Consider the following 13,795-nt stretch of genomic DNA (forward strand, 5'->3'; position numbering starts at 1 on the left):
TCCTCGGCCCAGGCCTCAGGCAACCGGGCGGGGAGCAGGGACGAGGAGCAGGGACGAGGAGCAGGGACGAGGGGCCGCTCCTCGGGCAGGGGCAGGGGCAGGGGCACGGACCCCCGGTCGCGGTCCCGCTGTGGCGGCCGCTGCGCAGCGCTACGCGGTGAGAACGCGACCTGGCGACAACCGGCCAATCGGGCATCAAGGCTTCAGCGCGCCTCCTCCGATTGGCAGCGAGGCTTCTCCAGCTCACCCAAGGAGAAGGCTGCGTCTAAGGAGCGGAAGGGCGCTCAGTGTGGGGGGCTGTGATTGGCTGGCAGGCGCCGCCGGCGGGATGGCGGCCGCGGGGGTGGCGGCGGGGCTGGGGAGCGGCGACTTCTCGGACCTGCGGGAGATCAAGAAGCAGCTGCTGAGCGTGGCGGAGCGGAGCCGCGAGCGCGGCCTGCAGCACAGCGGGAAGTGGTGAGCGCGGCGGGTGGGTCCCGGACCGGCGAGCGAGCGGGCGGGCGGACCGACCGACCGGCCGGCCGGCCTTGTGCTAACGGGTCTGTCTCCGCGCAGGGCCTCCGAGCTGGCCTTTGCCTTGGACCCGCTGCCGCTGAGCGAGCTGCCGCCGCCCCCTGCGCTCACGGAGGTACGGCTTGGGGAGGGGGAAGGCCCGGCCGAGCGGGGCTCCGGTGCCGGGGCCCCCTCGGGGCCTGCTGCCGCGCCGGGAACGGGCACCCGGGTGGGCCTGGGGCCGTTCTGTGCTCGTGGACGCGGTTGTGAGCTCCAGGAGCAAGTGCTGCAGTTCTGCTTGCTGGCGGGGACCGCCGGCTGCTTTTTAATCCCGTCCACAGCTGTTGAGGAAAAAAATGTGATAGCGGTCCGTCCGAAAACACGTGCAGGAGGCTGCTCCGAGGGCTGATTGTTTTATGATGCTGTGAAGTTCCCTTCCCTTATATATTTAATGGGGCAGACGGAGCTGAATACGTTTTCCCAGAGGAAAGCATTCCATTTCATACATTGCTGTGCCCTGAATGAGATACTCTGTAAGCAAAATTTGAAATCATGCTGCTCAATTTTTGGTTTTGTTCATCTTTTCTAAGGCTAGAATTTATTGTCATACAAATTATGTTGTGCCATTAAACTTGTGCTCCTTAGGACACAAGAGAAACAAGTCGTAGCTCCATCCCCACCTCCATAGGTGTACAGTAGGACTTTTAGGTATATGCCTGTTTTGTTAAATTACAGCGGTGTAACATAAGTGCATTTCAAGGCATAGTTACCATGGAAATGTTTGCATTTAAGTTAGCAGGTTAATATTGTTTGATATGGAATTCCTGAGTAAGTTTCTTATTTGTGGTCGTTCCTACTCGTTGAACAGCTAATTCATGCCTCTGGCAGCTTGCCACAATTTGTTTTCTGGAATCTCTCTGTTTATTTTAAATGTTTCCAACTAGTCTGTACTCATTATTTGAGAACTAGGGACCTGATCATGTAAGGGAATGGAGAGACTTGTCTGATTGTACTCAAACCATCTTTAGGATGGCTAAACTCTATTTTTAGCTTTCAGAGCAATTTTATTGATATGTTTGTAACTAGATGGTTTTCTTAAAGCATGTCAGAGCTTCTGAGGTCTTAAAACTTTTCTTTGTCCCTGCAGGAGGATGCTCGTGATCTGGATGCCTATACATTAGCCAAATCTTACTTTGATCTAAAGGAATATGACAGGGCTGCCTATTTTCTACGGGGCTGCAAGAGTCAGAAAGCTTACTTCTTGTATATGTACTCTAGATACCTGGTAAGATAGAAGGAAAAGTTGCCTTTTAGCACTGAACTCCTCTGCTTCCCTCCCCTCCCTGGCATACCTTATTTTCTGCCTTTTCTGTTCTGAATGACCAGCTGGAAGTCCAAATTATATGTTTGGGGGGAAGGGAGGTAAGGGTGTTCTTTTTAGAACTGTGATGTTTGTGAAAACTCAGTTTACATGCTGCTGCTGGCATTGCAGCAAATGTAAGGCATATGCTATTGTAATGTAATCTTGGTTTTCTTCTCTTTTTTTCCACAGTCAGGGGAAAAGAAGAAGGACGATGAGACAGTGGATAGTTTGGGTAAGTCTCTGGTGTCAAAAAAACCCAAGACAGTATAGTGAAGCTTCCAGTAATGTGTTTTCATGTAAATCATCTTGGTTTTGTGGCTTTCCCCTCTATTTTTGGATAATAGTGTGCTGTAGCATGATTTCTTTCATTCTCTCTCAATTCATTGGCCTAATACAGATTACAGATTTTCATCTATTAGTTCTTCCGTTAAAGCAGGTGATCAGACTAAGTGATTTTCTTTTAAAAAGAGGAAAATAATCACAGGCTGGGAAGCCTTCAGGTCATGTCAGTGATGATTCTGAATATACCCTAGGCTTTGTAATTGTGTGGACTCTTGATGGAAAACTAGCTGTTTGACTTCTCATCATGCAGGACCTCTGGAAAAAGGACAGGTGAAAAATGAAGCTCTACGAGAATTGAGAGTTGAGCTCAGCAAGAAACACAAAGCACGGGAACTGGACGGATTTGGCCTTTATCTGTAAGTGTCTGCAGGTATCTCTAATGTATTCATGTGTGTTTGTGTGGATATGCAGGGTTTTATGATTCTGATTAACTTGATAACTTTCTTTACAGGTATGGTGTTGTGCTGCGGAAGCTGGATCTGGTGAAAGAAGCAATAGATGTGTTTGTTGAAGCTGCCCATGTCTTACCTTTGCACTGGGGAGCCTGGCTGGAACTTTGCAACTTGATTACGGATAAAGAGATGGTAAAACTTGGGAGATATCAAAATGTGGTAACAAATTCCAGAGTTTAACCTGATTCAGTAACCAATGATTCAGTTGCCACAAGATTGATGTCGCCCACTGCTCTATTCTGTGAGACTTGCTATCAGGCAAGGCAATACAAGATTGTAAACTATGTTGTTAAAGGCTCTTTTCTTCAGTTGCTTGGCATGCTGTAGCTTGAGAATCTTTATACCAGCAGGGCCAACTTGTTACCATTCACCCACAAGGTGGTTTAAGAAATGGCTCATTCATATATTCTGAAGTAGTTGTCAGCAGGGTTATTGCCTTGTCACATGATGGAGATTCTCCTAAGATTTTTTTTTTCCTTAATCTAGCTCCAGTTCCACAGTTATTGAGCACTTTTGGTGGCTTCAAAGGATATATAGAATCACGGCCTTTAAATCTAAAGCAATAATATAGGTGTTGCCTTTGTCAAATACAAAGCTGCACATAGGAGATGAACTGTATCAAAGAACTGAGCTTAGATATAAAACCAAAATAGATTATTTTTCTTTATGCATGGGATTTTATGACACCACTCCTGGAATTCTTCAGTCAATTCTGGCTGGTGGAATATTTAAAAAAGTAGAGGTGGCACAGAAGAGAGCCTTACTGTATTGTGGAAAAAGGGAAATGCAGTTTTGATGACATTATTTGGAGTCTGATATCACTATTTTTGATAAGTGAACATATTGATGTTCAAACATAGGAAGAAAGTACAGTCTTTCAAAGGACTTCTGAATTTAATGGAAAAATAAGGCCAGCGGCTGAAGCAGAAGCCAGGTGCTGTCAGATTTGAAGACAATTTCTTCACTGATTGACCAAATGAAATGGCTTCAATTCTGCAATTTCAGCAGTTGTGGAAATGGATTGGGAGTGACTAAATAGAATTATGTGGTCCATATTGTACTGCTTTTTAGACTGGATGTCTTAATGCTCCTTTCCTGTTTCAATATTCTCAATTTATAGGCGTTATTTAGTCTCTTCCGTGGAAGAACCTGATATTAATTCTTGGTCCTAATGCTGATCTTTTGTAGCTGGTGTTATGGTTTAAGAAAGCGATTGCAGGAAAACCTCCTACCTCGAGACCATCTGCTAAATCATGGGAGGGAAGATAATGGATTCTTTGCCACAGGTGGCTCTTAGAATACTACTGATTGTCATCTCTTCCTCCTCTTCTTTGGTTCTTGCTAGTTGAAGTTCCTGTCCTTGCCAGATACATGGATGAAAGAGTTCTTTCTTGCACACATTTATACAGAGCTGCAGCTGATAGAGGAGGCTCTGCAGAAGTATCAGAGTCTCATTGATGCAGGATTTTCCAAAAGCACTTACATCATCTCTCAGATTGCAGTTGCCTACCACAACATCCGAGGTCAGTGACACTTACTAACTAGCAGGAACGAGCCTCTTAATGCAAACTTGGCATTTATAGTTCTTGTTCTCCCATCTGCCGTTCTTTCTTCAGATATTGACAAAGCTTTATCCATCTTTAACGAGCTAAGGAAACAAGATCCTTACAGGATAGAAAACATGGACACTTTCTCCAATTTGCTGTATGTAAGGGTAAGCGCTCTTTCTATTGCCTGTCCATAATGATGGTATCTATCAGAGGTACATTAAACAATAGCCAAACAGCTGATGCTGTCTAGCCTCTCTGAATATAGGTGTTCAGCTTCTTTCTGCTTCATAACTCCATGAAATAGATGCAATGTATGCATTGCTAACTACCTAGGTTTTCTTTGAAACTGTAACATGCTCCTTTTCTCTTCACTTTCATTTCTTTGTTTCACTAGAGCATGAAGCCTGAGTTGAGCTACCTGGCTCACAACCTCTGTGAGATAGACAAGTACCGTGTTGAGACCTGCTGTGTAATTGGTGAGAGCCAGCTCTTTTCCGTGTTCTTATTATGCTGTCCACAGGCTGTGCGATGAAATCTTAGAAACACTTGTGAAAATGATCAGCCAGCAAGGCTATCAAAACCGCTTGGTGAAGGTGGATTCAGGCAGCTTAAAAAGCAGACCAAATGACCAAGTACCCTTTCCCTCATTTCTTTCTGAAAGAGCTGCTGTAATACTATCAGTGCGGAAAGGAGTTGAAGAAATCATTATGAAGATCCATGTAGCTGATAACCCCTTTATAGTCTTGAAACTCCAGTGGAAATAATTGTGTGTCAGGACCAGGAAATTAATTAGATCATGACATAAGTTCTAAGGCCAAGGGGATGGGATCTTAATTGATTGGTACAACTGGAAAAGGACTGACCAGAACACTGGAGAAGAAACTGCTATTATGTCTCTTGAAGTTTGATTCAGATCTCCCTTTAATAGGACTCTTTATTTTTGTAATTTAAGTTAGGAGGTAGTAGATAATACCTCTTCCACCTTTTTTCTGCTTCTCTGCTGTTTTTTTGTTTGTGTTTGTGTTTTTTTTCTTTAAATTTATTTAAATACTGTGACTTTTGCTTTAGGGAATTATTACAGCTTGCGATCCCAGCATGAAAAAGCAGCACTGTATTTCCAGAGGGCCTTGAAACTGAATCCTCGTTATTTGGGAGCCTGGACACTTATGGGACATGAATATATGGAAATGAAGAACACATCTGCAGCTATCCAGGCTTATAGGTATCACTCATGTACTGCACAAAATGGTGTTTGAGTGTACATACATAAGGATTGAAGTAGTATCTTCTCTATTTTGTTAGTTTTTTGCTGAACTCTGTCTTGGTTTTAATCTTGACTGCTTTCTGACTAGTTCATCTCCTTTTCTTTGACAGACATGCAATAGAGGTGAACAAAAGGGACTACAGAGCATGGTATGGCTTGGGGCAAACCTATGAAATCCTCAAAATGCCATTTTACTGTCTGTATTACTACCGACGGGCCCACCAGCTCAGGTATAGTTGAGAACGAAGCCATGTTTATTGGTGTTCATTCTGACGTGGTTGCTACTAGCTAAGGAATATACACACAGGAACTAAGCTGGGGAAGGGAGAACAACATCAATGCTATGTGATTTGCGTAGTCTCACTACTCCAGATCCTTTTAGTTGTGTTAGTTAACAAAGGCTTTGTCAGTCAAATGCCCAGGAACGCTGGTCAGGAGTGTAAGTGGTGTTTTATGCAAGAGAGGATGACGGACACTGCCAGGTGTAGATTTTCCCCTCCCTCATCCTCCCCACCCCACTCTGAGATCAGCAGGCTGTCTGTTAAACTACATTTAGGAATTGCTCTTTTACAGACCAAATGATTCTCGTATGCTGGTTGCTCTAGGAGAATGCTATGAGAAACTCAATCAGTTGGTGGAAGCTAAAAAGGTAAGTGAGAACTGATGCGTGGAGTGAGACATCTGGATGTCTCCCAGGACACTAGGTGGAGTCGCAGCAAAATTGTGTACCCGGTGCTACCAGAAGTGCCTATGGCATGTTGTTAGAAGCTTATGGAAACCGTTTCTGTGGCGGTTACAATTGGGGAAGTTCTGCTGCAGTGTAATTAGGCCAGCTGATAAATAAAAAATCATCTGCAGATGATGCATGCCCCTTTGCTGGAAAGCCGCGTAGTTTTCTGTTTCTAACTTGCTTGCATGAGTCATGAGCTAGAGTCATTTTTGTGGTGTGCTTGGCTGAATTTCCTTCCTCAACAGTGCTATTGGAGAGCTTATGCTGTGGGAGATGTGGAGAAAATGGCACTGGTGAAACTAGCAAAGTGAGTATGTGTTATCACTGAACTGTCAATACTATGTTAAATGCAACTAGCACTTTGATGCCTAATGATAAAACACTAAATTTAAAACAAGTGGAATTGCTGTTAGGCAGTATTACTTTGGGAGCTATGTAATAACTGCTATCTTTAGGTCTGTAGTGACTGCAAATTCTGGTGTCCAGCTTTAGCTTTTTTTCCCTCAGGATAACTAGAGGGAATCATAACATAATGTGGGTTGCAGGGGACCTCTGAACCCTGAGGTGATTTGAGCAGACAGTGCTAGCAACTGTATTTGTTGTACTGAAACTTAAAGCAATCCAGGATGGTAGATGATGTACAAAATTGTGGATTGATTGATTTTTTTTTTTATCATTATTATTATTTTTATATTTCACCAGTACATGGTTGTGACATTGGGAAAGGGTCTAATGTGAAATAAATGTGAACACTCTGACACCAGCACTAATTTTTGGTGGGGATAAAGTAATACAAAGTGGAAAAAGTGAAAGGGAAAGAAAAAGACAAGTGAAAGGTGAAGCTGCTGTACAAAGACTTTTGGAATGTAGTGGGGGAAGAAGGAGCACTGGAGGAAATAGCCAGTTAGAATAGGATGGCAAAGGTCTGTTAAAAGCTTTAAATTTAACAGAATAAGGCCCTGCTTTGGTTGTTGCAGCCTCTAGCAGTTAGTATCTGACTGGCTCCCTTCCTGGTAATGTAAATATTCTCAAGCTGGATCATCTCTTTCCATGAAGGGCAGTACATGGTGCATGTCTTGCAAATTCTGAAGGAAAAGATCTGGCTTTAGTCCATGTCAGGTTGAGTAGGTATTTTTTCATAGGCTAAGAATGTCTTCAACAGTGTAGTCTTATTCCAGTGGCCCATTTTTCTCCTTTTCTAGGCTGCACGAACAGCTGAATGAATCTGAACAGGCAGCTCAGTGCTATATCAAATACATCCAGGATATCTATTCCTGTGGGGTAAGATGATATCTTGGGAATAAAAGGAGAAGTAAACATGGTGTAGAACTACCTTGGAAGGCAGGAACCAACAGATGATGGTTTTTACCCCCCTCGCTGTAGGAAATAGTGGAGCACCTGGAGGTCAGCACTGCCTTCCGTTACCTGGCCCAATACTACTTCAAGTGTAAGCTCTGGGATGAAGCCTCAGCATGTGCTCAGAAATGCTGTGCATTCAATGATGTGAGTAGTTGTGCAGTCTTTGGTGTTCTTTCTTAGGGGATCTATGACCTTGTTCTTGCTTCCCCTCACAGTAGAAGGAATCCTTTATTGAAGGAATGAGGGCTGTCTGCCATGCAGGTCACATCCCAAATGGTGGTATTGTATACCTGATCACTAAGGCTGCTTATGATTGACTAAAATAATGGAATATGGTTTAGATAGTAAAATTGAACCATGTCTCATTGGTGGTCTTTTTAAGTAAAAGAATTTGAGGCTCCACATGGCAGTCTTAAGACTGCTGAAAATCTTGGGGCTGAGGAAGTGGCTAAATGGTCACAGACTCCCCCACATTATGTAATGATGGTACTCATATAACTTTTTTTTTTCCCCCCTCATCTTCTGTGTGTAGACAGGGCAGAGGATGTAACAGTACTTGGGTTTTATATGTGACTCTGTATTCTGAGATGTTTTGTAAGTGGACAGTTTTGAATTTTTAACTTCAGCCTAGTGGTAGACACTACCCATGAGTGCAGGGTGTTTGGCCTATCCTTAATAAAGCTGTCTGGAACTCTGGAGAACCTGAATTCAGCTTATTTGAAACTTCTCCCATCTACTTTTTGCTGGAATATTTAGACAGCATCAGTGGTTGATGGTACCACTGTCTGAAATACCCAAAGTAACATGCAAATCAGGTGAGTTAAAGGTGGAAAAACTAAAAGTGACATACCTTAACATTTTTAAGTAGCAGGAGAAAAAAGAAATGGGGATGGTTTTTATAGCTTGCAGCCTTACAGAATGACAAACTATTACAATTTATACTGCTTACAAACTGAATTTGATCCAGAAACCACCATCCATAGGTGTATTGTTTTTTTTTTTTTTACAAATTGCTTTTAGACTAGAGAAGAAGGAAAGGCCCTGCTGCGGCAGATCTTACAGCTTCGCAACCAAGGAGAAACATCATCCACAGATATTGCTGCTCCCTTTTTCCTCCCTGCGTCGTTGTCAGCCAACAACACTCCCACACGTCGTGTCTCCCCACTCAATCTGTCTTCTGTAACACCATGAACAATGCTGATACTTCTAACCTGTGCATTGGATGTGACATTGCAGATGGGGCTTGCAACCGCTTCTTTCCAGTGAAATTTCTACATTCATTGTTGCCTTCACGTGAAGGGTAGGAGTTATTAGAGCCCATAGCTGAAGTAGGATGTGCCCCAACAGGCAAAGGTGCAGCCTATGTGAAAGTGCCTATGCTGAGATGTGAGAACCTGCTTGTACTTCTCACTAAGTCATTCCAGTCGGAGGGCAGATGTGTTCCAATATGCAGGACTGCTCCTAACTGAGGGATGGGGAAGAGCTTGTCTGCTTGAGTTAAAATGTATTTGAAGTTTGATTCTGCCCTGTTACCTCTGGTCTTTACTGAACTTCTTTGGATGACCTCTTAGTGGTACCATTGCTGTCTACATCAGAAACTGTTACCTGCCTGGCTACTGAAGGACTTCTGCTTGTCTTGAACTACACAGATGTAGATATACATATCTGCAGTAGATATAGGCACTTAGATATAGGTGCCATGTCTATGTTGAAGGACTGAGAAGTGTCAGAGGCCTTCTAAGTAGCCATATGTAACACCTGTTTGCCATTCTGTCTGTGGATCTGACAGATACTTTGGCTTTCAGTAGAAAAGCAGCCAGTGGGATAGCACAATTAAAAAACTAATGATTAAGTTACTGTCCTTCAGTTTCTTTTACAGTGCAGCTTTTGCATATACTGTAGCAAATGAAATGGGATGAACTGCAATGGATCATTTTGTTAAGGATTGCCACATCTTGTGGACAGTATGGTGCAGGGGATTCCTCCCCTGCAGGGCTGCTGCTTCTCCCTGTTCACACATTCAGCCCTTAGTAAGGTTTAAGTGTAAATTTCAAAGATGCATGCATATGCCCCCTTACTACCGCCATGACCATTGTCCTGGTTTCAGCTGTGATAGTTAATCATCTTCCTAGTATGGAAATGTCACCACAGTATGTCACCATAAATGAACAGATAAACAAGAGAACATTGCCCTTAGGTGCACTTAAAACAGAAAGCATAGAAGTGGTCTGATCCTGTTCTTACTTGCTTAAAGTTTGCTAGTGGAACATATGTATATGCTTTCAGTGACTTAACTCAAGTACATGGTCACATTCTCTGGTCTTTCCAGTCTCTTCATTATCCATGTTTAGATGTTGGGTGTCTTGTTCAGTCTCAACCCTGGACCTAGGGTATCCACAGATGTTGTGTTTTTCCCATTTGCTGGCTAGTCCCAGTTAGGGTTGCTGTTGGAACGCACATGTATGTACACAAACAGAGTAAGGAGCACGATGATACAGAAAACAGGCAGCAATAATGTTTAATTAATAAAAGTGTAGAACACACTATGGTGATGAGTTGTAAGTCTCAGACAAAGGTTACTGACCAGCAGCCTGCTTGCGTGCAGTTGGTAGCTCTTCTGCCTAGCCCTACCGCTCAACACTCCCCCTCTCCTGACGTGTGAAGAACGACCAACAGTTTGCGGTATCCGTTTGACCTGTGATCTCAGACAACTCCAGCCAAATGTCTTGGTGCTACTCAGTTACAACCTGTAAGCTTGATACAACCTGGAGGTCTTTTAAAAAGTACTTGAGGTTTGTGTAAGTTTTGGGTTATGAATTAGGAATAACCAACTATGAATATATTCATGTATTATCAACAAGATGCAGTTACGAATAATCTGCAGATGTTCATGCTAAACAAGCTCCAGCTTCCTCAGGGCTATCCAATAGTGGAATCTCGCATTGAGTTTTGTAATTGTCTGAAGATTTCCTTAGGAGGAAATAGTCCAATTTTCAACTGAATGTTTTTTAATTAAGATTGTCCCAACTGTGGTGCTTATGAAGGTCCTGCATTAAATCCAGTATCCAGATGTCATTGTGGGAGGCTAGCTGTAAGGATTAACTGTATTCACCAGATCTAAACAGCGGAATGGCATTGATCTGATACGATGCACCTTGCTTGCTGTGTTTTGAAGAGGCTTCTATCGGGATGAGCAGTGAAAAGGTTTCCCTTGATGTGGAGGATACTTCTTCCAGATACACCTACTTTAAATACTCATCTGTAAAAGATGCAGGAGGGTTGAGCAATTATGTCTTAAGTTGGGTTGTGAGGACTGTGAGTTCATCATTTTGTCTCCCCTACCCCTAGCTTAGATAATGGCACTTAATACCAAGTTCAGAAAGTTGTGTTTGATGAAAGTGTGCTGATTGACACGTCTGCTATGTTATGCCAGTTGTGCAAGTGTGACAGTCCCTATTGGTAATGATATCTATTGCACAAGGTGGGAGTGATTTGTTAAGAATAAGGAGAAAATGACACGTAAGTAGAGGTTACCTACTGTCTTAAAACTGAAGATGTAATGGGACCTCCTCCTTTTTTTTAATATGGTCTATTACTATATTTAAAATTACAAGCTAGTCTACTAGCTTTCTAGTATCTTATAATACATAAATAATGTGTCACATCTTGTTACAAACACCAGTGACCTATAAAAATCAGTAGTTAGTAATGACAATTGATGATCAATTCTTATGCCACATAAATAGCAAGTTCTTATAATGTAAATTAAACAATTTTTGCAGCAAAACAAATCTAGTTCTGTCTTTGCCTTCTGGTAAAACAAATAAGCTTTATAGTTAGGATAAATAATCATTAAACCTATGAGAGCATTCTAATACCTGAGGCATTGAAGAAAAACTTTCAAACTCTTCATGTGTTCTAGGAACAGTCAGTCTTACAGAGAACTATTAAGATTAGCTTCTTAATACTTTGTGAGAGTTTGGGGGGGGAAATCATTCTAATGTTCTATTTTGTTACTATGTTGACAGATCTCTTCAAAGCAGATACTGGATTTCACATCAGTCACACTTACCAATTGAAATTGTGCATAATGGCGTTAAATTTTGGAAACAAATTGATTTCTAGACATATGTGTCCTCCAGTACTGAATAACAGTCTTCCTTCTATCCTGGTTCTGTCTATTTTTATCTTGGTTAAGTCATAGTACTCCACTGTTCATTATTCACCTCTCCTAGAGTCTTTCTGTACTTAACACGCTTTCTTGAAAGGACATTACTGAAATGAACAATACTATTAATAGGTCTAGCTACTTCTCTTCAAGCTATCATCCTTTGGAGGATCACCCTATAAAACAAACCAAGAAGACCTATTCGGTTGTTACATTTTTTTGGAACTCTTTTCCAAAGTTTTAACTGCTATTAGTGAAACTGCTTATTCTGAGATTGTTTTAGTCTTTCTTTTAGTATTTCAACCTGATACACTGCAGGACTTACTGTTTCCAGAATCACAGCTGGCCCTTGCCGTTTCCTGGGCTAGCTACGCGGGGTTTCACTGATAATCTTGGCATGTTACATCATTTTCTGCATTCCATTCTTTGCAGTTTAGGAGCTTTCTAAATCTACTGTTTTGAAGTTGTGGCCTAGATGGATAGCTATGTCTTCTGACATTTATTTTATTAGCATACGTAGCCAGTGATCAGTTAATATTTTTCACTACCATTCAGCTGTCAGAACACCATTGCTGAAGTGTTCTTGTTTCTCAGTCAGTGATTACTATCATGTGAGGACACAATCTGCAATGAAGGAACAGAACAGAGAATGACCTTGGGATACACAGGAGCTGAGGCAAGATCTTTCAGCTGTCACAACTTTTGAATGTTCTGCTTGAGTACTGTAGTAGCCAAAGCTTGACTTATTTAGGCATTTTTTCCTACATTTTAATACTCTTGGCTGTAAGCCAGTGCACCTTTTTTGCTACTTCTGGGTACTTATTGTCTTTCTGGTTGTAGACATAGACCTGTTCCAGTGATGTGAATGTGAATTTGTCCATATTCTGATTCATCTTTTCTCAACGTTTCAGTTTGGAATCTGCCTGTCTGTATCCTCCAGATGTTGCTTCAGTGGTGCTTAGACACCTGCAACAGAAGTGTATTGCTGGAACCACCTGTTTCTCTCCTGTATATCCAGGCTGCTGCCAAATATAACCATTTGCTGAATCCAGAGTGAAACTTATTTTTCTTGAAATGCTTTTCTCTGATTCAGAATTCTGTGCTTATTGAACACAGTAAATCTCAGGAGTTACCAATTGCACTGTCTGAATAAAGAGCAGTTCTAAAATCTCTTTCTTCTTTATGCCAGGTATATGATGCAGGCTGCATTTGTTCGGTAATTCTGGAGTTCCCCTCCAGGGCCCAGGGCTCTTGCAGTAAACTAATTGAGGCTCTTGTGTCAATAACCATTTTGGGGCAATGTGAATCCCCAACTAAAGCTCTAATTATTGATCAGCCCCAGAAATTGGAAACCAGCCTAATCGATAACCTGTGAGTTTGTTACAGTTGGGCACACCTGTTGTGCAGAATCAAACATATATCTGTCTGAAACAGTCCCTGCTCCCCTTTCATTTGACTGCTGCTGTTAGTAGTTGTTCTCAAAGGGCATTAGTGCGTGCTCCATTTCAGGCATTCATGTTTTCTGCTCTTCAGCTCATTTAAAATTAGATTCTGGTTCTTAGATTACTGCTTGCCTGATCTATTTCATCCAAGAAACCTCTTGCCTTTTCCTTTATCTTGAGATAGAGGCTTCCCTTAGTTATCCTATTTATTCCAGGCAGCTGGCCTGTTACTAGCAACTGTGACTGCTTGGCCTGGTTCACAGACTTCCCTCTTCCTTTCTCTTCACTGTGAGTCTTTCCCTATACATCTGTACTGTGTAAGTCTGTCCTGCTTGAATGATTTTGCTGATTTTTTCCATCATGATAATTTACTCAGCTGTGTTGTGTAAGTAGGTCAAAAAATGTCATAATGTAGCTGGAATCTGGCTTGTGGCCTGTCTAAACCTATCTTTATGTATGGCTAGGGTCCAGCTATACAGTATGTTAACTGTGACTCCTGTCTTGTAATGGGACTGTATAAGACCTCTGTGTTTATTCAGCTTAGCCATTTTGTGTAATATGGTGTGTGTTACTGTGGCTCCTGTGTATTTCTTTTCATCTTTAAAAATAATGGAGGGAAAAACCCATATCCGC

At 42.2% G+C, this 13,795-nt stretch overlaps 1 protein-coding gene across 2 annotated transcripts; it reads left to right on the forward strand.

Annotated features, from left to right (window-relative positions):
* The first annotated feature begins 321 nt into the window (after positions 1-321).
* Positions 322-13,788, forward strand: CDC23 (cell division cycle 23). 2 transcript variants are annotated; one of them, XM_075057102.1, is made up of 16 exons: positions 322-456; positions 556-628; positions 1,640-1,777; positions 2,045-2,087; positions 2,448-2,553; positions 2,649-2,781; positions 3,995-4,172; positions 4,266-4,363; positions 4,594-4,675; positions 5,268-5,421; positions 5,574-5,693; positions 6,037-6,112; positions 6,439-6,500; positions 7,396-7,474; positions 7,577-7,696; positions 8,573-13,788. In XM_075057102.1, exons 1-16 carry the CDS (start codon positions 329-331, stop codon positions 8,741-8,743), a joined length of 1,761 nt encoding a protein of 586 aa, XP_074913203.1. In that variant the 5' UTR covers positions 322-328; the 3' UTR covers positions 8,744-13,788. The 2 variants fall into 2 exon arrangements, with proteins under 2 accessions (XP_074913203.1, XP_074913204.1); XM_075057103.1 differs by having other exon boundaries at positions 396-469.
* Positions 13,789-13,795: the final 7 nt, after the last annotated feature.

This window comes from Buteo buteo, chromosome 24 (assembly GCF_964188355.1).
Source record: "Buteo buteo chromosome 24, bButBut1.hap1.1, whole genome shotgun sequence".
NCBI classification, from domain to species: Eukaryota; Metazoa; Chordata; class Aves; order Accipitriformes; family Accipitridae; genus Buteo; species Buteo buteo.